The 23,238-nt window shown below is 43.8% G+C and overlaps 1 protein-coding gene across 3 annotated transcripts; it reads left to right on the top strand.

The window, feature by feature from the left end:
* The first annotated feature begins 948 nt into the window (after positions 1-948).
* Positions 949-23,217, top strand: LOC125010263 (TSC22 domain family protein 2-like). 3 transcript variants are annotated; one of them, XM_047588738.1, is made up of 4 exons: positions 1,465-3,978; positions 11,559-11,633; positions 20,743-20,794; positions 21,217-23,217. In XM_047588738.1, exons 1-4 carry the CDS (start codon positions 2,159-2,161, stop codon positions 21,601-21,603), a joined length of 2,334 nt encoding a protein of 777 aa, XP_047444694.1. In that variant the 5' UTR covers positions 1,465-2,158; the 3' UTR covers positions 21,604-23,217. The 3 variants fall into 3 exon arrangements, 2 of the variants coding, with proteins under 2 accessions (XP_047444694.1, XP_047444695.1); XR_007113036.1 differs by lacking the exon at positions 11,559-11,633 and having other exon boundaries at positions 949-3,978; positions 20,590-20,794; positions 21,217-21,324; XM_047588739.1 differs by lacking the exon at positions 11,559-11,633 and having other exon boundaries at positions 1,469-3,978.
* Positions 23,218-23,238: the final 21 nt, after the last annotated feature.

Here is a 23,238-nt window from a genome sequence, read left to right as displayed (position 1 = left end):
ATAAGATACACTGCAGCACATGAAACACCCATAGAGGATGAAGGATGGGAAAAACATTGAGCAGGTGCCTTCAAATGACCTCTAGCACAGTTTCGACTGTGAATCATATGATCCTTTATAGTAAAATAGAAATAGCTGCTGTGAGTGAATGGTCGGGCAACATGTACCATTTACCTAGGCAGCACATGCACAGTAATTATACATTTTATTACCATTGCATGTGACTATACTGTCGTCTCATTTGTGCTATTTTAATTTACTAGAAGTGATTTTTATTTTCCTTTAGTGGAATGCATTTGTAACTGAATGTGAAACACGTGATATCATCCAGAATAGTTTTGCACACATTTGTTGGCAGAACATTAACAAGAGATCATTTGATTACATTTTATATTGACTACTTTGTTGTTTACTAAATTCCAGATAATATTGAGATTAAAATTTCCCACAATTCAAGGTATTGTGGTTACTTTGTCAATTTATTGTCCATTGGTAGGGAAGTAGCACACACTAATCTTGAGGATAAATCTCAGTTTCACCAATCTATTTGGCCATGTCAAACCACGTGCTAGCGTGTCACCCTGATGGCCTTCGTCGGAGCATGAAAGGAAAGAAAATGGAGATCATGTCATTTATATTCAGGAACTTACAGGTGATTGGCTAAGAGAGTCACATGATCAAATTTCATTGTGATTATGTGATAGAAACAAAATCAGAGGTGAATTAATGAATTTCTTGCAATAAAAGATTTAAATGTTAAAAAAAAAAATCTAAAGTTAAAATTTTGAATATTAAATGACATGAGCTCCATTTTCTTTCCTTTCATGCTCTGATGAAAGCCACCAGGCCGAAAAGTTAGCATGTGGTTTGACATGACCAATTAAATTTGTCCTCAAGGTTGGCATATCCTACTTTCCTACCAATAGACATTGAATTGATATAGATGATTTTGGTTCACAAAATCAAAATTTGACACAAACAACACAAAGCACTGGGAAGGCGCATCCTCTTCAAGAACAAATATTGTTTATTATTGTTCTCAAATAAGTTGCTTATACTGACTGGACTATTGTCTATTGAATTCTAAAGATAGTTCATTGAAAAAATAAAAAATAAAAAAAGGAAAATACATGCGAGACTGTCCATAGAATTTATCAACTTTTTTTGTTAGTGCTACGAATGATGTGTACACTTTTTGGCCCTGGTCACAAGAGTAGATTAATCAATATTGCACTTTCAGCTGAAGAGATAATACATGCTTAGTTTGAGTAAAGACCATGGAGGGAAAAATACGTATAATGGAGATGTCAAAGGCCTTGGAAAATGTTAAAATTCATGCGAACGCATGAATTGGCAATAACTCTGATTGGAAGTGTAATTTTTCCGATAGTGCCCTGAAGGCACCAGTGGGTGCGATTCTCCAACGCTTCTTACGTCAACATCCTTGCGCGCTCTACCTACCCACGATGCAGCGCGGTGGCTCACAACATAGCCATCTTGTCAAGAGTGACTGAGTGAGGGAGGTAACTGTTAAGCGCTGTTTAGATTATCATTTGCTCTTCAGCGTGAAATTAGAGAGCTATTCTCTCCCCCGACCGTAGTTAGCTTAGGAGAAAGTGGTGCCGACGACTGTGGGCCGCTAAAGGGAGACGCTACACAGGACGGCTTACGGAAAGATGTCTCTCATACTTGTTCCGACGTAGGGGGAGTGTGCAGCAGACTGTTGGCTTGAATTGTTAGCTAGCTCGGTGAGTGGAGGGCTGCGGGCCCTCCTCAGCCTCAAGTAGCTCCTGCAGCTGGGCAACACACTCTGCGACAACGGCCGCTCGACTACTGGACCACCGGGACATTAGCAGGCCGGTCCGGACCGACCGAGACTCTGGGTCAATCGCCGTACAGGCTGCTCACATCGGTGTCAAAAACCGAATTGCTGGACAAGACGACACGAAGTGTGGCGTTGCGTTATGAGCCCATGAAACGCAACAGGAGACCGACAGAGGAAGAGGATGGCGCAGATTCATCTTCATTACAGTTAGGTAGGCTGAGACAATAAATGCTGTTTAATATGATCTAAGCTTTTTTAAAGCTGCAAACGGCCCGTCCCTTTCTGACAGAGGATAAACATAGTCAAACGGGATTTGGGAATCAGGCTGTCAACATGTCGAAAATGCCGGCCAAGAAAAAGAGCTGCTTTCAGATCACAAGTGTGACTCAGGCCCAGACTGTGGCCGCTACAGGTGCCGCCGACGACACGGAGAGTCTAGACGACCCGGACGAGTCACGGACAGAAGACTTGTCGCGGGCCGAGTACGAGCCTGCGGGTGACAGAAGTTCATCCGAAGAGGCCCTGAATAATGTTGGAGAGCTAGAGGTTGACAGTGTTGTGGCACCACCAAACGTACCTCAAGCCAGTCAGCTGTCGAGTAATCCCGTTGGGGACTTTCGCAAAGTGGGAGTGTCCGGCTCCTATCAAGGTGTTCAACAGCCACCAGGGATCGGCCTTTCAACCGGTTTACCCCTTATTGCCCAGCCTGGGGCAATGCAGCAGCAACTGCCTGCTCCCACAGGCAGTGCTGGGCCAGCTGGCGTGTCGGTGAACACATCCCAGCCTGCAGTGACCAGTTCAGCTGCCCCTCCAGCCACCTCCACGGTGAGTTGCACATCACGGTTCAGGGTCATTAAACTTGATCATGGTACTGGAGAACCCTTTCGAAGAGGCAGGTGGACGTGTACAGAGTTTTATGAGAAAGACTCGGAGGGCTCTGTTGTCAGCAGGACTGTAGATAGCATAAGACATACCAGTGTAACGCTGGACCCTGCTGCAGACAGAGACAGTGGGTTGGGGCTTACAGGAGGATCTGCTGTTGCCCCGGCAACATACTCAGGTCAGGGCTTGGGCTCCATGGCAGACACGTCTATCTCTTCAACTCGCATGCATTCAGTGGAGACACTATCGCAGCAGCAGCAACAAATCCACCATCAAAACTACAGCGCCCGGTCTCAGGGTGTTAGTGGGTCAGCAACTCACAGTACTTTCTCAAGCATCAAGCCTACAGCTGTCCCAGCTCAGGCAGTGGTCGGAGGCCTGCAACCTCCTCCTACACAGACAGTGCTACCTGTTGGGCAAAATGGCCTGCCTCAGTCTGGTGTCCACACACAGAAGTCCCCCATCATGCCTCCCACAGCCCAGCCCATTGCTTACCCTCAGCAGCAGCAGGTTCCTGTGGGCCACCACCTGACCAGCCAGTCACCTGGACTGATGCAGAACCAGACTGAGTATTATCAGCAACAACAGTCTACTTCCATGCCACCAGGGCTCGTCACCGGCCAGTCCCTCCCAGTGTCCAGCCCCTCTGCAGTGCCGCAGCCTGTGGGCCAAGGACCCACCACAGTCATGCCTCCGGCCTCTGGAGGGGCTTCTGTGCCAAGTCACATTGGAGATGTTGCCGGAGCAGGCGTGGGATCTGTTCCTGCTGGACAACCTGCTCCAAGCATCTTGCAGCAGCAAATGGGGGGTGCCATAGGCTCCATACTGGTCGGCGGAGCCACTCTGCAGCAGCCGACCGTGAGTCCGTATGCCGCAGCTGGACAGCCTCAACCCCATGGCCACCTCACGTCCTCTGGTGTACAAAATGTGCCTGCCATCGCAGTGAGCTCCAGTGTGCCCACCACTGTGCCCACTGCAGTGCCCAGTGCCTCCAGTGCAGCCATGCCAAATGTGACAACCCCCAGTTTGCCTCCAGGACAGAATCTCCTCATGAAGTCTCCACTGGCTTTCGGAGCGCATGGTCTCCCAGCGATTGGTTTTGGACAGATGGAGGGTGGAAGGAAGTCAGAGGGACTCATCAACACACAGTCTCCTGTTGTCTCTGGGAAGGAACCGGTGAAGCCCTTCATGCCCGAGAGCCTGCAGCTCACCACTCCGACTGTCAACAGCCTATTTGGAATCCACATACCTGTCGACGGGGAGGAGGACAGGTAACGAGATTTTATGTCTTTCATTTAAGTGCTCTGTTGTTATTATTGTTATTATTATTATAACTGTTGAGCTTTACAGCATCATCCGAGAACAAAATAACTTATATTGTATTCAATTTGAACTGAATCAAATGAGGAATTCCCACAATTTAGTGGGAGAAGATTGTTAAAGCACAGATATATAACCATTTTCTGTGAAAAGCTATATGTTAAGGACATTTGGTTTGTCAGATTGACCAGGTTTTCCCCTACAGCGAAGGAAGAGAGTAGCGGTGTGCAGAACAGACATATAATGTTTGTTGTTTCTTATTAGGGCCTAAAGATGTAAGAGTGGCTTACTTGAGGCACCCATAGCCTCCCCAGCACAAGCGACAACTTGTTAAACATACACTTGACTCTTGTGCTACTTTGATTCCATGTGTGTGCGGTTGTGTATTTGCGCTGTGAGTGTGTGTAAGTATTTTGTTGCAGGTCTAATGTCAGCCTTTTACTATCACCCTCTAGGACAGCTTGTGAGGTAATGGCCTTGGCCGTGCTTGTTGCTGCTATGCTTAGAGTTAACACAACGGTCTGTTAGCCCCAAACTACTCACGGCAACCCTGTAAATTCTGCTGCATGCCTGACCTTTTAATAGGCTAGTTTATCCCCTGGAAAATACTTTCTAATACAAACATGGTGAAGAGTGTTAGATTTTGCGTCACGGTGTTCATGATATTGTGGTTTGCACTCACAGCTTTATCAGATACTGTTTTATTAAAGTGCTTACCATGGATTTTAGCGCAATTAAACAATTAAAATATGTACGGCATTGTCTTACAGTGTTGCTTAATGGTTACAAAGGCTGTAGGTGTGATATCACAAGAGGTACCATGGTAGCTTATTGCTGTATTTCGTCAGTAAACGACAACTAATACTTCATAGAGCATGCTTCCCTTCCAAAAGTAATCTTTCTCTTACTTCTCAGTTGTAGTAAATGGCACACATGAGCGGAAATGATACAGTGCCTGAAATCTCAGTGGTTTCCATTTACAGTCATGTAGCCGTACCGGAGTAAAGACTCGACAGGATATGCAGACTGCAGAACACTGGCACAACTTTTTTCCCCCCTCACATGTGGGTGGACGACCTCTTAAACTGCATTTCAGTGGAGTGTAAAAAGTTCTGACCACAAGTCTATTGCTGCGCCACTTTCTTTACACACACGCATACGTTCTGTTAAGTGTCAGTGATTTTAGGACCAAGGACGATTTCCTGACATGTGCATCAACTATATTGATGGACCTGTTACTATTCTTTGCCTAACTTCTGGTTCAGTGATGTTTTAGTACTGCAGTTCCTGCTTTGGTGGTTGTATTCAAAAGTATAATGTTACTGCGGATTCACTAAATTGCTTTGCAGGCTACAACTTGACAACTTTGCAGCCAACTTTATTTGCATTTAAGGGAACCGGTGGCATTTAAAAATGTACTTAATAGTTTTTTGTTCCTGTGTATCGTAGATATTTCTCGCTGGTAGATTAAGTCCGGGATGATTTTATAATCAAATTTATGGATGTCTAATCAAAATAAAAAGTGAGGGTAATGATATCTTGGATAATGATATATTTGAGTCTCAAAAAATCTAAATTATTTCTCTTATATGTCACCGCTTGTGCGTTTAGATAGGGCTTAGATATGACACTGAAAACATTCAATCAGACCTTTTAATTAGCTGGTGCATTGTACAACAGTTGCCAGTGGTAAGTAGCAGGTCAAATCAACGAGCCAAATAAACGAACTAACGTCAGTATGCCCCTGACCCTTACATCACATCACTCGTTCATAATAATAATCGGCCAGTCACTTTGAACGCGTACGTATTTTATGAATGTTATTGATGCTGCCAGCTTCTCTTTCAAACACTGTTTAGTTGTGACACTTGGAGCTTTGGAGCACCCAGGTTTTGCTTGTGAGGAGATCCAGCTCCCAGGCTGATAAGGGCAGGGGTCTCTTACGACAGCCGTGCATTATCAGACATTGAGCAGTAGTGTTTCCACTGTGCCCCTGTTCGGCCGATAAGAGACATGACAGTGGGGTGTGTCGGCGGACTGTGCTTGTTGGCACGTCGCGGCTCTTTTCTTTAGCAATGCAAGCTTAGGCTAAATTGCTGTACGTTCGGTTTAAGGCCTTCAGACATGGTTAAATGTGCACCGCCACCTGTGGTGAGCATCCACACTACCCTGTCATACAGAGCACTACCTATTTTTTAGTTTTCTGGCGCAGCATCCGTGCGGTCTCGTGCTTTGTACCGACTACCTCACTAATTGACTGGCAGACGAGGCATCACAGTTGTTCATGTACAGATGGAGCGCTGAATGACGTTCTTTCGCTGCAGCAACTGTGGTATGCTGAGAAGAGGTAGAGGAAGCTGCAGAGTGAAACTTGCTGTGCCTCTCTTGAGCAGGCATTTTAGCTATGCTTGAAACCCCATTCCTCCCTCCCCCAGTTTAAAACTTTTTATTTTTTTTGCTCTCTTGCTTGCACAAAAATACACACTGTACTCAAGTAGACTTCAGTACTTAAGACAGCACAGAATTTATATTACATAGTAATCACTGCATATCTGAGAGGGCTATAGACTAATTTACACAGCTTTCACAACCTCGAAAGACTGTCTAGGCTTTTATTTTGCTCATAGCTGCCTTCACCCTGTTGTTTTCCCTGCATGTAATTAAAGTAAAACAATAGCAGATATAGACTAGAGGCTGACGATTTTGCTCTCATACGTAGAATATGGTTCAGCTTAATGTTTCCCAGATGGTTTTAGCAACTGAGGGCATAAAATAACATTGGTGGATTGTCTTCGTCGTGCTCACAGATGGGTTGACTCTCTTTTGCATTAATGTATCGCATCTGTAGTGTATATGTAATTGAACTCGTGCTGTGAAGGTTTAGTTTATTGTCCTCCCATAATGCCAGCTTATGTAAGATCAGACTCCTTAGGAGGTAAGCGAGCACAGGGGAGTCCAGGTCTGCGATGTAGTTGCTGCCACTGTGAATTGAGATACTGTGCTCGTGTGGGTGGATGAGGGGGGCGTGTCTTCTAGGGAGCGGGCTGACTCAGTCCACACATGTGTTTGTGTGCACAAGCATCCATGTTGGGGGTGGGTCGGTCTCGCTGTGGAGGCCGCATGGTGTGGCAATACCTCTTGGTCAAGTTCATCATACACATTAACAGTGTACTCCTTTTTGGTGATGGTGGAAGTGTGGCTGTGTGCGTGACAGAGTGACACAGGGTCTTTCCCTCCCCTCGATGACCTCTGGTTTACTGCTGTATCCTGTTTTCAGCCAGAGTCCCTCACACAGCTCTCCACCTCCTATTCATTTAATATTCCTTGGTTCACTCCCCGCTTCCGCACTGGGGCTCTCTGCTCATATCATATGACGTTCGGTGGGCACATTTCATCCAGAGCGCCTCGCTGAAGTAGACACATCTTTTTGCTTGACTTCTCGAGCTTTTTTTTTTTTTTTTTAAATCTGGCTGCCACCATTTATACTGCAATACTTGTCGGGCTGTACAGCACCAAGCTCCCCTTGTAGAAGCTACAGAGGAACAATGGAGATACTTTACTGCGCTGAAGATTAGGTTAATAACATCTGCTTCTGCCCTGAACCCTTTAATCATTTCACACTGTACGGTATGTGTGTACACAGTCGAGTTGTTCACACTTGTGAACAACTGCCTTCTGTCAGCCTAAGAGCTGTTTTTAAAGAAGAAACATGCAGTGCTCTAGTGTGACACTGCTAGCATGTTTGTCATCTGGCTTCTGTAGGCGTCAGTCATCAGCTCCACCCCAGGTATGGAGGCCCTCCATTGTTCTGACTGGCAGAGTAACGTCACCAAGACGGGCCAAGGTTTTAATGGCCTGTTAAACTGAGGATGTGCTGTGCTGAGCTGTAGATGAGCTTAGCTCAGAAAATTCTTCTTGGAAGGTGGTATTTAAGTGTCTTGAAGCATCAACACCATTTGCTTTTGAGTTATGTTGCACTTCTGTCCTGTAGCTGTCAAGGAGCTAGTAGTTGTTATAATGGTGGATGATCTTTTTTTTTTATTTTTTTAATTATGTTTTTTTCTCTCAGCAGTGACATACAGGTTATAATACCCTAAGTGTATGTATGTTTTGACTAAATTCCTTGTGTGATCAATTATTGCTTGGTTTAATAATAGCCTAGATGTAAATCCTGTCCCTGCTGCTGTCAGTTATTTTCATGACATACTATATATAATCCATTTAAAAAGGCAGTTTTCTGGACATTCTGAAACTAGTGGGGCTTAATTTAATATCAGGAACTACACAGTGGAAGTAAAAGTTCAGTTAGTTTCCCTTGCATCTCAAAAGGGGTTGTCAAAAAAAGAACAGATTAATAAGTAACCGCTTGCTGTAATTGTGGCTTGTGTAGAGACAAGCTCGATGATCACAAAAGTAGTTTAAGTTATTGTGTCTTTTTCCCTTGAAAATGAAGCGTGCAGTGCCGAAAAGCATACGGGTTACATGACAAAAATACTCGGTGATCATTGTTCTCTTAAATGTATAACACATGAACACTTTTCCTTTAAAAAAAAAAAAAAAAAAAAAACTTGATGACTTTTTACTGGCCAGTGCCTAGTTCTTTGAAGTACCATGGTGACGTTTAAGGCCTAGGATGATTGACTGTATATAAAGATGGACAAACCATCTGCAAAGCTCAGTGTTAGGGTAGCAGGCCATTGCCGTTTAGATAGCGCCCGACTTCCCCTGACCTCCAACTAATGGAAAAATGGACAGAAGAGCGAGAGTGGAGCTGTTGTGGGTGAGGAACATCTAGGCACAAAACTAGCCAAATCTGACAACACCCTCTGGTCAGTCCAAGCGGACGTGCCCAAAATGACTGTAAGTCTTGATATAATTTAAACAAATGAGTTATATCAGATTTCAACAAACAGTTGTCATGAATTGGCTGTAGAAAATAAAAACATTTTTTGTACATGGATGTTTATGGGGACTGACTTTGATTTGAGAGCCAGCTTTAAGAGGCCGTTCGAAGAACTGCAGTTTTTGGTGCTTAGGCATTGGCTTCACTCTTCCGTCCTGAAGAGTTTGACTAAAACTGAACTAGACTCATATGGTGTTCACAGGGATTAAGCCTGTTGGTTTGCTGGCACTAACGTGGCACTCCCTATCTCCTTCGGTGGCCATACTGTAATCATGCAGTCGCTCTGGGTCCTTCTTGCACCCTGTCTCCCTCGACTACAACTCAAAACCTGCTGAAAGAAACTCCCTCAAGGCCGCTGAACTCTAAATAGTTTTGACCTACTTCTGCTCTGTGGCAGATATGTGGCTGTTGCAGAGAACCTGGAGCCTTCTGAGCAGTAACAGTGAGATCTTTCAGCACCCTCTTTTAGCCTCTCCCCATTCCCTCTGCACCCCTACCCCACCTAACAGTTACTTTACCTGTCTATCTACTACTTTGGCAGTAATCCTTTAGCTCTCTTTCCTTCAGCCGAACACACTAAAGCCATTACTTTGAGCCAGTGGAAACATAACAGCTCATCTCTACCAATCAGTTTAGTTCGGGTTTGCTCAAGCTAGCTCTGTAGTTCACGTAGCCTCTACCTGTAGTCAAGTTATAATGTGTCTACGTCTTAAGGACCTCCAGTAAAGCATGACACTGTGACACGGAAGTAAAACAAAGCAACCGTGACAGTACCTTTTGTGTTTTGTATGGTTTCCTATTTTCTCCTTCACTTCTACTTGCACTTCCTTTACAACACATACAGAAATCCTCCCCCGCTCATCACTTACTCATCTGTTGTGGGTTCTTCACATGCTCATTTAAGTTAGCAGGCTTCTTAAGAGGTTCAACACTGTGAAAATGAACAAGTGATGCTTGTTTTGCAGAAAAGAAGAAGCAGAAAAAAAAACACGTGTCATGCTCAGGCTACACGTGTGACGTCAACCAGCAAAAATGCACCAAATGGTTATTTTCGTCTGCTGCCAGGTTATGCAGTTGCTCTGGGGCAGAGCCTGAGCATGGGTCTCTGACAGGTTAGCTTATACGCTTTGAAAGAGAGGTTTAGGAAATGAAAAGGGGTTTTTCTTGTGTGCACGTATCTGTTAAGACATGTGTCCTGCCCACACTCCGCACTTGGGGCGAGGGGCGTATGTGGAGGAGACCTCACTTTAACCATTGCTGTGCACATGGACTGGTTGGCTCACAAAGAGGGGCTTTCATGGATGGATATTGACATGTTGCATTTCAGACTCACAAAGAGATCCATTGAGAGTCGAGCGTGTGCTTCTTGAAAACAGCGAATGATGACTCTTCTGTTTCTTACCTCATTCATGAAGAGGACTCCAAGTCATTAGACCTTGTTGGTTTCACCATATGGCACAAAAAAGAGCTTCAACTGTGAAATTGAGAGGCTTCTGTGGAGGTGTGTGCCTGCCACACGTGTGGAGGTCTTTTTTTTTTTTTTTTTTTGCACCGATGCCCACAAGCTAATATTAAGCAGAGCCATAGGAGGGGGTTTGTGAAAGTGTTTAGTCATGAGGTAATGTGACAAAGGGAGTTTGTGCCAGAAATTTCTAGGAAAATAGCCTTGGCTGTTTTAATATTCACACACATGCTGTAAATCAACTCCTCATTCCCCTCTGCTGTGTGTGTGCGTGTGTGTGTGTGTGTGTGTGTGTGTGTGTGTGTGTGTGTGTGTGACTCTGCTGGCTTTCTCCTCTGTTATGCGCCTGTGTGCGTATGCTCACGTCGGTGTGCATTTGCGTTCCTGTTAATGTGAGAGAGAAGCAGCGCGTTTTGAAAAAGCACAAACCGGGAGCAGATGAAATGAGTGCACGTGTGCCGAGTGTGTGTAGGGGTCAACGTGGGGGTTTCCTTCCCCCCCTCTCGACCTGCATCCCCTGGCATAGAACACGGTGTTCTCGTAGTGGTTTGACTGAATTAAATGTAAATAATGTCAGATTCCACAATGTGACAGTGTTTTGAACTGAAATGCTGCATACTTTCTACTTAAACCCTGACAAAGGACCAGTTATTTTTCGACAAACGTAGAAGCTTAAGGTGTTTCAGTAATTTCTGTCTGATTTGGTTCTTCCGTTAAAATTAGTCGAGCAACAAAAACTTGTTTAGTTTGGAGCAGAAGTTTAACACCTGAGAATGATTACAAATGTTTAGCTGTGCCTAGATTGTGCTTGTTTCTTTTAAGGAAGACAAGTTACTGTAAGCTCGAGTGGACAGAAACAAACTATAGGTAAATGGCCTGAGGGAGGCCCTTAAAGTTTATGAAGCGGCCCCCACCTTTGAACGTGCATTCCTGTGTTCACATCAAGACGCCCTCTCTCCAGCCCATTCGCCTTACTCTGTTTGCACATCCTGTTTTACCGAAAGACACGACCCTTTCTTTCCAGCCACATAACTCCGACATTCAGGTAAAGCGGGAGCGTTGGAGTTGCGTAAAAAAAAAAAGCATTTCTTGGAAGCAAAAGTCTATTTTCACTGTTTCAGCTCCTCACTGTCTCTTTCTCTCTTCCCCAAATGTGGTTGACACAGGAACCCTTCCAAGGCTTTCTACCAGGCCTTCCAGTCTGGCAGCAGATTAAGAGACTCAAAGGCCCACTGTGATAGGTACAGTACCATACTGGATTGGACTGGACAGGCCTGCAAGAGTGTAACAATGCGTGTGCAGTGTTTAGTAGAAGAGAGCTTTGCTTTCTCCACGTGCATGGATTGAGTTTGGAAACAAAGCCTGGCAACAAGCACAAGATTGGCCAATAGACTTGTCAACAGCCTCATCTCTCTCGCTGTTATTTTCCTGCTGGTGCTTTGACTCGGATTGTTTCTGTGATGTTATATATCATCTGTGTCACTTAAAAATTCCATGATGTTTACTGCCTGGGTGTTACTTCCATAGGTTTGGCCACCACGTGTCTAGTTTTCTGTAATAGGCGAGACCTTGACTTGCGGAGACAAACAATCGAACGGAGTCCAAGCGAGTGGTCGGCAGTTCATCGGATAATAAAGTTTAACTCGGTTAGGGCTGCTTCTAATTGACATCATTTAATCAGTAAATCTGATCAAACTTCCCAAACTAATGAAATTATTGGAATGTTTGTTTTTAGAGCAAAAGGTGAACTTTTCAAGTGTCTTGTCAGGTCAACGGGCCAAAATCCAAAGATAAAATCAGAGTAAGACTGATGAATCACTCTGGCCAGTGTGTTGACCAACATTCGATGACTTCAGAAACAACACTGTGGGTGTGAATGTCAGCTGATGAGGATAGATATCAAACAAACACACCAGAAAGAGTGTTCGCAATCTAAAGTATGTTGACAGGTAGTGAACTGTAACATAACCCACTCTGTACGGCTAAATAACACATCTGTAGGGAAAGATATCATGACTGTTTGCTTAATCTAAAGTGATTGATATTGGCCCCGGTGTCCTTCTGATACGTCCGTGTTTTACTCTTTCAAATATTGAAAACAGCTGCCAATCGATTGTTGTGTTTATGGAGACACAGTCGTCCTGTATAGGTTATTTATTTTACTGTTCACCTTCTTTGCAGTACTGGACTCTGTTCAGCTGAGATCGACTGCTTTAAGTAGAAAGCAGGTTTGTAGAAAATGGCCAAAGCTATGAAAATAATACTACTCATACTCTAAACTTGCTACTTTCAGCTTTAAAGCGGATCCGAGGAAGAGTGTGTGCATGCTGCCTCTAACAGGATTTAAACACAGCCTGAGCAGAGCTGGGTTTCTAATGCACTCTCTCCTCTCTGTCTCTGTTTCTGTCGAATGGCTTTTGTACACAGTTGAATTTTAAAGATGATCCTGAAATTACTCAGGCAATAACCGACAGTGTTGTAGGTGCGCGGATTGTGGGGGAATGCCTTCAAAATGGCTGAACACTTTTACGATGCCACTTGCAAAAATGAAAAGAGAAGCACACGAAACCATATCCGAGTGACAGGAAATGAAACTGTTTTTAGAGAAATATACAGCTGACACACCATCACCAGCTACTGAGGAACTACACGCGCACGCACTAATTTCAGTCCATTTTCTGCCTCAGCTGCTTTGGTTTAGATGCGGATAAATAAATCAACTTGCGCCGGCATTGTCCAAACTGAGACGGCCATGTTTGAAGAAGGCAACAACGTGTCAGATAATGCAAATAGTGGCGTCATGAGGCGACACTGCAAAGCAAAGTTAAGCTGATCATGTGCTTGAGGTTGTGCGTTTGGTAGATCTTGATGATGGCCTTCTGTTGCGACCTGTAATCAGTCTGTTTTATTCAAGATCGTTTGGGGTCATGTGGGAGGCAAACGGATGAAGTCACTGAGGTGATGGTGAAAGTGAAAATGCGCTAAAAGGCGCAGTGCACGGCGTTAAGAAAACCGACTCTTCGTTTCCGACATATCCTTTTTGAAATAACGTCATATTAACGCTGTTCTCCGTTAGATTGAGATGTTTCTCATCCATACGTCTGACTTTTTTTTTGGACACTGCCACTTTAATGCAATTTATGTTTTTAAACCAGACTAAAAAGTAAGTGTGTCAGATACATTTAAGAGGCCACTTGTCAGTATTAAAGTCTTGTGGCTCACTTGGCACCTGTTCCTGGCAGAAGGCCTCCGTCTCTCCAGTGTTTTTCTTTTTGTCTCAGCAAATTTAGACCATTCTTTTGACGCTACATTTAAATTTAACTTCATAAATATATGTTTTGGTTCAGTTGCCAGGCAATTGTTGGCCAGGGAGTTACTGCAGCTAGCCAAAAGACAATCCATTTTCTTACACTATTTTTTGCACCAACCAAATTAAAGCAATGAGATCGGTTTAGAAGTGCTGATAGGTTGAGTTTGTTCACATCGGATCAGACTCATGTCTCTACCGTACAATCTTGAGCCGCGGAACATCCGATGTCCAAAGGATTTTTAATGTAATTACGTTTCTTGCACATCATTTTCACAGCAGAGACTTTGACTTGACACAGTAGGAAAGAAAGGTGAAATTAATCATGGCTCAGTTCAATTAAAGTTTCCTAGTTCCCTGTGGGCAGTGAACCAGGATGAACAAAAGTGGAACACTTCACTTAGACACCTGTGCTTTCCCTACGCTGACAAGCTGTTGTGATACAACTACACGTATTTGAGCAGCAGAAAACTTTGAACCCTCTTTTGCCTCCTATTAATCACATTTGGTTCTCGCTGCGCTCTCACCGCTTCTATCACTGTAGATTAGCTGATGTCATGTTTGCCTGCGTTACAAACTTTGAAAGTAAAGCCCAGTTTGGCCGTCTTGGTTAATAAATGTGTACTGCAGCTTCCTATCTGCGACGCAGTCATGCAAACAAAGAGGTTTGATGCTTGCTTGGTTGTCATTTAAGCACTTCCTCAATCTATTCTCTGCTGGCTGATGGCTGGTGCCTTCCTTCATGCACAGCTGTTTACTGCAGCGCAACTGTTGTCAAGTTGTCAGGTCTCATAAAATAATATAAATAAATAAAAATGTGTAAACATCCGAGTGTGGAAAAAGACGCACTTAAATGTATGACAATATACTGTATGTGCTCAAAGTAGAATTAATTGGGTATACTGTAATTTGGGCTTTTAAATGCATTACGAGGGATTAAGTGAGATTGATTTGTGCACCTGTTGTCCTCGGGCGTATGACAAGGCCTCGCCTTCTAAGCTCTTGAACTTGTCCCGTCATGTCTCAAGGAGGCAGTGGGCAGCTTTGTAACTGAAGAACCGCTCCTCAATATGCCAGTTCCGCCAGAGGCAAGAAATGACAACTAGCTGATGCATAGATGAGTTATGACTTCTGCACTTGCCCACAGTCCATTTGTGTGTCATCTGTTCTGTTCATAATGGACTTTTTTTTTTTATTGACATTCCTATTTGACAGCCAGTGCTGTATGGGAAACACTGAACTCTACCTGGAGCTTATAAACTTCAGTCCTGTTAGTGTGGGGAGTGAAGTTTACAGAAGTGCTGGTTGCATAATCAGTGGCAGAGTAGGTTCAAGTCCTCATTAGCATTGTATTTCATCTCGGCCCTGCCCTCAGGCCTCTGATGTTTGTCCTTAAATACATCAGTATTTACTAGTGTTTGCTTTGTAATGCTGTAAAAACTCAGGAGGCTTTACTGTGCATTCATCATGATTTGTTTTGAAGTCAGGCGCTCAAACCAGTTCTTGGCTTAGGCCTGAGATCTAGCGGCTTAAACAAGATCATATGTGTCAGTAGTGTTGCTCTATCTGGAGCTGCAAAACACTACGCTACTCACTCATGTTGTGGTTTCCAAAATCCCCCCATGGTGCCAGTTGTTCTTGGAAGTTCTGCTTGGATTACCAGATGGTGTCCTAATATGGCTTTGACTTCATTGTTATTCTGCCTTGCTTCACTGCAACGAGCACATTTGCGACTAAGGTCAAGTGTAGCTGCCCAAACCATCGTGACTTAACATATTTGTCTTACCCAATTTGACTCCAGGAAGAAGAACTACACTTCATCATCCAAGTCTTGGCTCCAGTCACTGTGAAAATCTATCTGGCTATAATTGTATTATTAATGTTTTCCAGTCTCCATAGTTACAGATCCGTTGCTGTCCCAACTACAGTACACATGGCTGTTTTGAGTTTTCCTCTCCTCCTCTTTATTCCCTGGTTTGGTTTCGGTAGTCTCCACCTCAGTGAAACCAGCTGGAGGAAGTCTCAAGAGAAAATACTTCGTGCCCCCCCCGCTTTAAAGGAATAGTTTGGTTTGTTTGAAGTGGGGTTGTACGAGGTGCTTATCCATTTTCAGTGTATCATCTTCAGCTGATGGCGGTCGGCACGGCCCCAGAAAAGGTTGCGTACATTTTGAATGTTTGCATCACTTCTCATCACACCCAGAAGAAGTTTTCAAAGACACCGGACTCCTCTTCCTGCGTCCTCTGGTTAAAAAAAAAAATCTGTCTGTGTCCTCGTAAGAGTAGTAGTACAAGAGTTTTGCGAAGCCTCCTGCTACTCCTACAGCACCGTCAGGCCTGGAAACTGATTGGATTTAAAAAGCAAGACGTCAGAGAAGAGCTGCGCAAATACCACACATTTCTGGAGCCAGTAGTTCTTTGAAACTCTTTTTCACAACTAGGTAAAATTCTTCCAAAACTAAATTTCTCTAAAGGAATTGATTGTGAATCAAATTGATTTAGGAACTCACTAGCGATGCTGAGCCCTATTCACAACAGCAGCTGCTCTATTGCTGCCCAGTCTGTTTATTACTAGGAATTGATATGTCAAAACACCACCCAAGTCACACAGCTGTAGATCTGCAACTCCCACCATCTGCAAGGGGAATTTGTGTTTTATTTTTTTGTTTGGAGTCTGGTGGCTGATGTGATATAACGCCACGATAAAGCGGTGATAGTGAGCGATGTCGCTGTCCAGTTTTTGTGCAGATTAGGATCCGATACCAATCTGTTAATATTCAGCATTGGCTAATCCAAATCCCTGTCCAATCTTAAATAAAGACAATGTCCTCCCCTGCAGGTTCCCCTGAACTTCTTTTCCTATCCTCCTTATTCTCCTAGTTCACGTACGCGCCGCGTGACTCGAGAAGCGCTGTAAAAGCTAAAGTAGCAAGGAGAGGGTTGGTCATACCGACGGTGAAACCCGGTGTCCTCTGCTCCAGAAACGGGCTGGTCATCCAACACCATAAGCTTCGTTTCCCTCCATGGAATATTTTTCACCTTTAGGCTGCCCACAAAACTTTAACGTAGCTTTCAGTGCTTGTTGTTGCTTCAGTGTCGTCTTTGCCTGAATGTACTCGGCATATTCCATTTTTTCATTTATTATTTATTTTTGATAGTATTCAGAGACTATATCTTACTACCAACTCACGAAACATCCACATTGCACAGTGTGACCGACAGACTTGATTTTCCACCAGTAAATTACTTCCACGCAGCAGATGTGATTTGGAGACTCCCTCTCCTTAAAAGAAGCGGTTGTCTTTTCGGCAGCCCTGCCGCTAGCCAACTGCTGTTAAAATGGGAGAGGACGAGGAGACAAAGGTTTTGATTTATTGCCGTCCTCAATTAAGTAACTACAATAGAGTACAGATACATAACACGCTGATCGGATCATTTAAAAAGGGCCTGGATCGGCCCCAACACTGATTTTCTGATACCGATATTATTCTAAGAGTAGTTAAACTGCTACTTTTTAAGGTGGAAAAACTTGTTTCCCTGCTGACTCCATTTACGACAGTTCCTTACATGGTCTCCATGGCAGTACTGAACCAAACAGGAGTGGACGGTGGTCAGCAACATCTACTAGGTAATATATAGACTATGGTATCGAACACAACCCCACTTCAAAGACACTGACCTGTCCCTTTAAAGGCAGCGAGGTCATTCAGTGTTACTCGGACAAGGAACTACAGCACAGTATCACTTTCAAACTTACATAACAATAGAGCTGAGGCCATTAGTAGAGAACTGGACAAGCAGCCATTTTGATTTCACATGAGATCCAGACTTCAGCCACAAAACTTCAGATTTGGTCCCTTTCGTAGCCAGGGAGAGTCGGTCCTTCGTGGAAAACGTCCAGAAACACTGTCTCCTTTACAACGTCTTCATTATTGCACAATTCTCAGTTACTGTAGCTATTTGGTGAAAACTAACGACTTGCCTTGAAAGTTTTTAGCTCGTCTCAGAAGCGACAGACAACTATGTTACTGTTACTCAAAAGCAGGTTTGTGTGAATTTATAAGCAGGCAAGTATTGAGCGGCAACAGTTCAGAACAGGTCAGTATTTATTAGATAACTACGGGCATGTAATGCTAGGCACATGTAGTGCTCCAGAGTGTGATGCTGTTAATAATAGAGTGTTTTTGTTTGCTGGGCTGTCTGAAGCCACTGGTGAAGCAATAAGGGTGTAACCCAGAGAGCCCGCTCGGGGTATTTTATAGACTTGAGAGATTCCTCTAGGCACAGGCCTGTCGAAAACTTGTGTTAGGATGGAAAACTATAGGAGGGCCTGTGTTTGACGCCTCATCTAAATGAAACACACATTTAGCACTGGGTGAAGTTGTGGTTCAAAAGTTTTATTACAGCATTTTGTTATGTAACCACTCATGGGGGGTCATATAATGTGGTCTCTGAGGGAAAGAAACAGACAGTAATGAGTGAGTAGTGACTGCTGAAATGTTCATTCTTTTCAGAGGGCTTAAGTTCTGTCTAGGTTCCGCTTCATGTTGTTTTCTACCATTATCCCTACTGTATATACGACCGTATGAATGATAGTCAAAAGTCTAATAATTTAACCAATTTATTTTTTATTTTTTGGGAGTGTGGACTTGAATGAAGATGCTGTGTATGTAGATAATCTTACAAGGGCAGAATGAATTTAGTGTGGATTAATATGGGTTTGGATAATAAAAATGAGATTCTTCTTAATCGCTAGTTTTCATCAGAAACATTCATTACATTCTAACACAGCGTGACATTGTTGAGCTACCAGGCCAAGTTAGACACTTACTCTGTCTTCAAATGAGACATGGGAAGTCATGTGGACAAAATTCTTGGCGTTAAAGTGGTAACATAAACACTAAGTCGTGAGAACAGCCACTTGAAGGCGACGGTTGCCATGTAGTTGTCACTGAGGTAGTTTAGCAACATACAAACTCCACCGATGGTTGTGCATATTAATCCCATTAGATCATCAGTTCGTGAAACACTCAGACCAGGCTACATCTCGATCTATTGTCTCTATGAGGAGAACCTTAAGCCAAATGTACATAGATGGTATTTAGGCCACAAATAAAAAAAAATAAATAAAATAAAAAAAAAAGTAGTTTGATCTCAAATGGAACAGCCTGTCTTTCAACAATCAGTAGTATGGTGAGGTATAGACAAGGGCTCAATAAATGATAATGAAATAAAAACAGACCACACATTTGTTTCTTATTCTTTCAGAGGTGATTAGAGACAACAGACCGAGATGTAGCCTATTTTCTAAAGAGTGAGAAACAAATGTGTGGTCTGTTTTTATTCTTTCTTTTTTACTAACCTTGTCTCTGGCTTTCTCCTCAGAGTCAAACGTTGTAAATATCATACTACTGATTGGTGAAAGGCACGTTGTCCCACTTGAGATCAAACTACTTTGCTCGTGTTCTTTTATTTGTGGCCTAAATACCATTTACATACATTCGTCTTAAGTCGCTCCTCAAAGACACTCAATTTATGTGCCGCATTTATGGTAAAAAAAAAAAGAAAGAAATAGAGTTGATTTTATTTTATGTCAGTAAATAATTGATCCCGTGTGTGTGTGTGTGTGTGTGTGAGAAACATTTTACAGTACAGTACAAGTTTGGCCCTCTGGTGGAGAAAGCAACGAATAGTCTCATAACTGAGCAACTCACTTGATTAATCTCCTGTAAATGTGTCCTGTATGACCAGACTCAAGTGTCACTACAAACATTGGATGGTGTTTCTTACTTTTATTGCTTTTTTTCTTACGGTCATGTGTGCAAATCAAATGGCTGAAAAGGTAATTGTCATGAGTCTAAGTTCATTCATCGAACTCGGATCCAACCCCAGCTAAACATGACGAATTAAAAAGTCCCAGAGGAATATGTTTCGGTGATACTGTGGATATGAAGCAGCTGGTTGATGAACTGCCTTGCAGCTCTTATTCAAACAAAACTATTTGTCTCTGTGGTTACCGGTTACTTGTGGGTGACTTAGTCACTTAGTGAAAATAACATATTGTAACTAGAAGGGATGGAACGACATTTTATTTCTAAACTCGTTGTCCTTTATTAGAGTTGAAGTGTGGCCCGCTGTGCCCTCCAATACAGTTACAGTTAGCCGACGCTATGAAGCAGTCAAAGCCAGAAATAATTCCACTGACGTATCTGCGCCTGCTGTCAACTCCACCCGCCGGTTCATGTTTCATTATTCTAAATACGGCCTCTCTAACTCCACTAAACCTCCTCCGGTGCGTTCCGGTGGTCTCCTGTCCGCCTGCCGCCGTAGCTCCAGCAGCAGCAGCAGCAGCAGCAGCAGCAGCAGCCATGCCGTGCACGTTCTCTTACAGGCCCCCGCGCTGCCCCGGGAACCCGACCCGGCTCAACCTGCTGCGCTCCTACCGCACATGCTGCAGGTAACTCCGCATGCCGAGATCAGAGCAGCCGCGAAGAGCAGAGCCGTGGGTGTGGATGGATTCGGGGGGGGGGGGGGGGGTCAGACCAAAGATCGTCGGGGTTAATCACGGCTTCATAAAAGGTCTACGTGGGTGATAATCTAAGATATTTTATCTGCATTTCTACCTGATAAGAGAGAGACGTACAGGAAGTAATAAAATGAACCTTGGACCCGCTGTGTTTCTCCGGTCGAGATTCTCTCATTCTTCCTTGATTTAAGACCTGGCCTAGATTGGATCGGTGGTATTGTGCATGGTATGACCAGGAGTGCTGACAGGTCATTTTGTATGATGTGTCCTAGATTCCTGTGGTGACTGATTGCCTCTTGGTTTTGTTCTCGTTTTCCCCAGATTATATAATTTATTTTTGTTCTTTCATGTGTTCTTCTTCCCAGCATTTCCATATTTCACCGCCTGTTGTGGGGTGGGGGGATGATGATGATGATGATGATGATGATGAAATCGGAAATGCAACGCTTTAAGTGCTGAAACCAGTGTGATCAATCCTAACGCCACATCGTCTGTCCTTCCTTCCTTTTGTTTTGCAGTGCCTCTGGAACCAATGTTGTTGCCATTGATAATAAAATTGAACAGGCAATGGTGAGTAATCCGTTCGCCGCCGATCACATGCTTCTCTGTGCACGGTTCAGCCTCAACCTTTACACACACATACACCAATGCATTACGTCGGCAAAATCAGTTCATTTGGATTGACATTTGGCTTTTGTATCTTGGGATTATTACCTACATCTGTCTTCGCTTCTATTCATGTTCTTCTTCAAACAAGAAAGAGTCCTTTTATTCAGCTTGTCTTTGCCTTTAAGCATAAACAGTGAGTGAATTTACAGCTAGAATGAACACATGAACAGCTTTAGCCGTGAGCATTTCTCTTGTGTCCTGGTCTGCATGTCAGAGCTTGATAAATCAGCCTCTGCGGAGCGGTGCTGTCTCTCTTCTATGCTGTAGAACCAGCGACATATTTCACGTCCGGCTCTCCTCTCCTCTCCCCTCCGCTCCTCCAGGACCTGGTGAAAAGCCATCTGATGTATGCAGTGCGCGAAGAGGTGGAGGTCTTGAAGGAGCAGATCAAGGAGCTGTACGAGAGGAACTCTGTGCTGGAGAGGGAGAACGCCGTGCTGAAATCTCTGGCCAACAGCGAGCAGCTGTCTCAGCTGTCCTCCCAGTCGGCCACCAGCTCCGGCGCCACGCCTCCCCTGCAAGGACTCAGCCAGCCGCTGCAGCAGGCCCAGCCGCCGCTTCAAATTCCGCCTCAGCCGCAGTCACACCCCCAGCTCCAGCACCACCCCAAACCCCAGCAGCTCCAGACTCAGCCCCAACTCGATCCAGGCCAACAACAACAGCAGCAGCAGCAGCAACAACAACCGCAACCCAACGTCACCTCCGCTTGAAGCAAATCTGCCCTGCTACACAAGGGGGCAGGAAAAAAAAAAAAAAGAAGAGCATCTTCTGTACAACTTATTACAATTAGTCATTGTGAAATTAAAAAAAAAAAAAAAAAAACTTCTTAGCCACCAGCTTGACCACAAAGTACAGTGCTTGTGTGTGTGTGTGCGCGCGTGTGTGTCAGGGGGAGTTAGCAAGCAAGACTGTGAATTGGTGTTGGAATGTAAGTGTGTATGCATCTGTACTGTGGGCCTTTCCAGTGTTAATGCAATCATCGAGAGAGAGACTGAGACAAAGTGTGTGCAGATGTGAAGACTGAGCATCGGGCACGGTCGAGGTGTGTGTTTTCGTTTGTTTTTTTTTTTTTGTTTTTCTCATCTTGGCTTGTTACCAGTTTGGTTGACTGCTGGGGCCGAAGCTTTGTGGAGAGGAGGTCTTCGCTCGGTCCAGGCCTGAGCCCACACCAAGCCGTGACCTGACCTGACCTGAATCCCGCTCAGACCGTGGGGGGGGGGGCAGAAAGCGCGGGGGCCCGCCTCGCGTTAAACAAACAGCCCGGGAGTGACTGTCAAAAGAAAGCGATTATTTTTTTAAAAATGAAATAAGTGATCGGGGTAAAAGGGGGTATTTTTAGCCTTGCCGTTTCATGTCAGAAAGTAAGAAATGGGGGAGAGTGTCGGAGCACCAGACCGCTGCAGTTACTTTTTACGTCAAGTCCAACCCGTACATCGAACCCCTTTTTGAGTTCTACTGTTAAGTGTTTTATTTATTACAGGGCTGCTATTTTCATAAATGAACAATTTCACAAAATCTGTTTAAGAGTAGCCCGTTGAATCCTCTTCACCGTGTTTCCACAGATTGGCTTCCCAGGCGATGCTTTATTTTTGGTAAAAATGTAGGCAAAAAATAATAAAAGAATTCTGACAAATGTTTAACACTAACTCAGATTTTAGGCTGCAATTGTCAATCCATAGCTCGAGTTAAGATCCAGTCTGAATGTACATTTTTGTATAGTATAAAGTATTAAGAGCCTCGAGGGGCGACTCTTCACCTGTTGGCATCAAATCTAAATAGGAGTCAACAGGAGGCAGTTGATTTATCTAAAAAGTGAATTAGTGTTGCCCCCTCCTCCTTACTTTGTTTTCTCCATTGTTTTTCCTGATAGGGCCTGGGGGAGGAAAAGCTGTGAAATCATTCAACATACCTTTGTAACCAAAGATGCAAAGCTGTGTAAATTGATTATTTTGAAATGCACACATGTATTTTTTTTTTTTTTTTTGTTACTTCCTCCTTCACAAAATATTTTGTTGCTGTTCGGCATGTTTCTGCATGATCTGTAATCTTCAAACCACTTTCTTACCTCATTTTTATTCAGCACTCTTATTGTAAGATAGTCTGTGAACAGTGTAAATGAATGACGGGGGTTGGGGGTGGGGGGGGGAACGCGGTGCAGCGAGTCCACAGAGAAAAATAACCTAGTGTTACTGACACTAGTTGCAGAAAAATGAAGTGAGCCATGTTTTGTTCATTTAAATGGTGTTTGAATTTCATATGCCAATAGTTTTGTTACATTGCAAATTTTAATGTATTTAAATAAAAGCAATATTCAGATTCCAAAATATGTCCGGCGCTTTTGTCAG

The sequence above is a fragment of the Mugil cephalus genome, chromosome 7 (genome assembly GCF_022458985.1).
Source record: "Mugil cephalus isolate CIBA_MC_2020 chromosome 7, CIBA_Mcephalus_1.1, whole genome shotgun sequence".
Taxonomy (NCBI): domain Eukaryota; kingdom Metazoa; phylum Chordata; class Actinopteri; order Mugiliformes; family Mugilidae; genus Mugil; species Mugil cephalus.
Note: the sequence above shows the minus strand (reverse complement) of the source record. Positions and strands in the feature narration are given on the sequence as shown.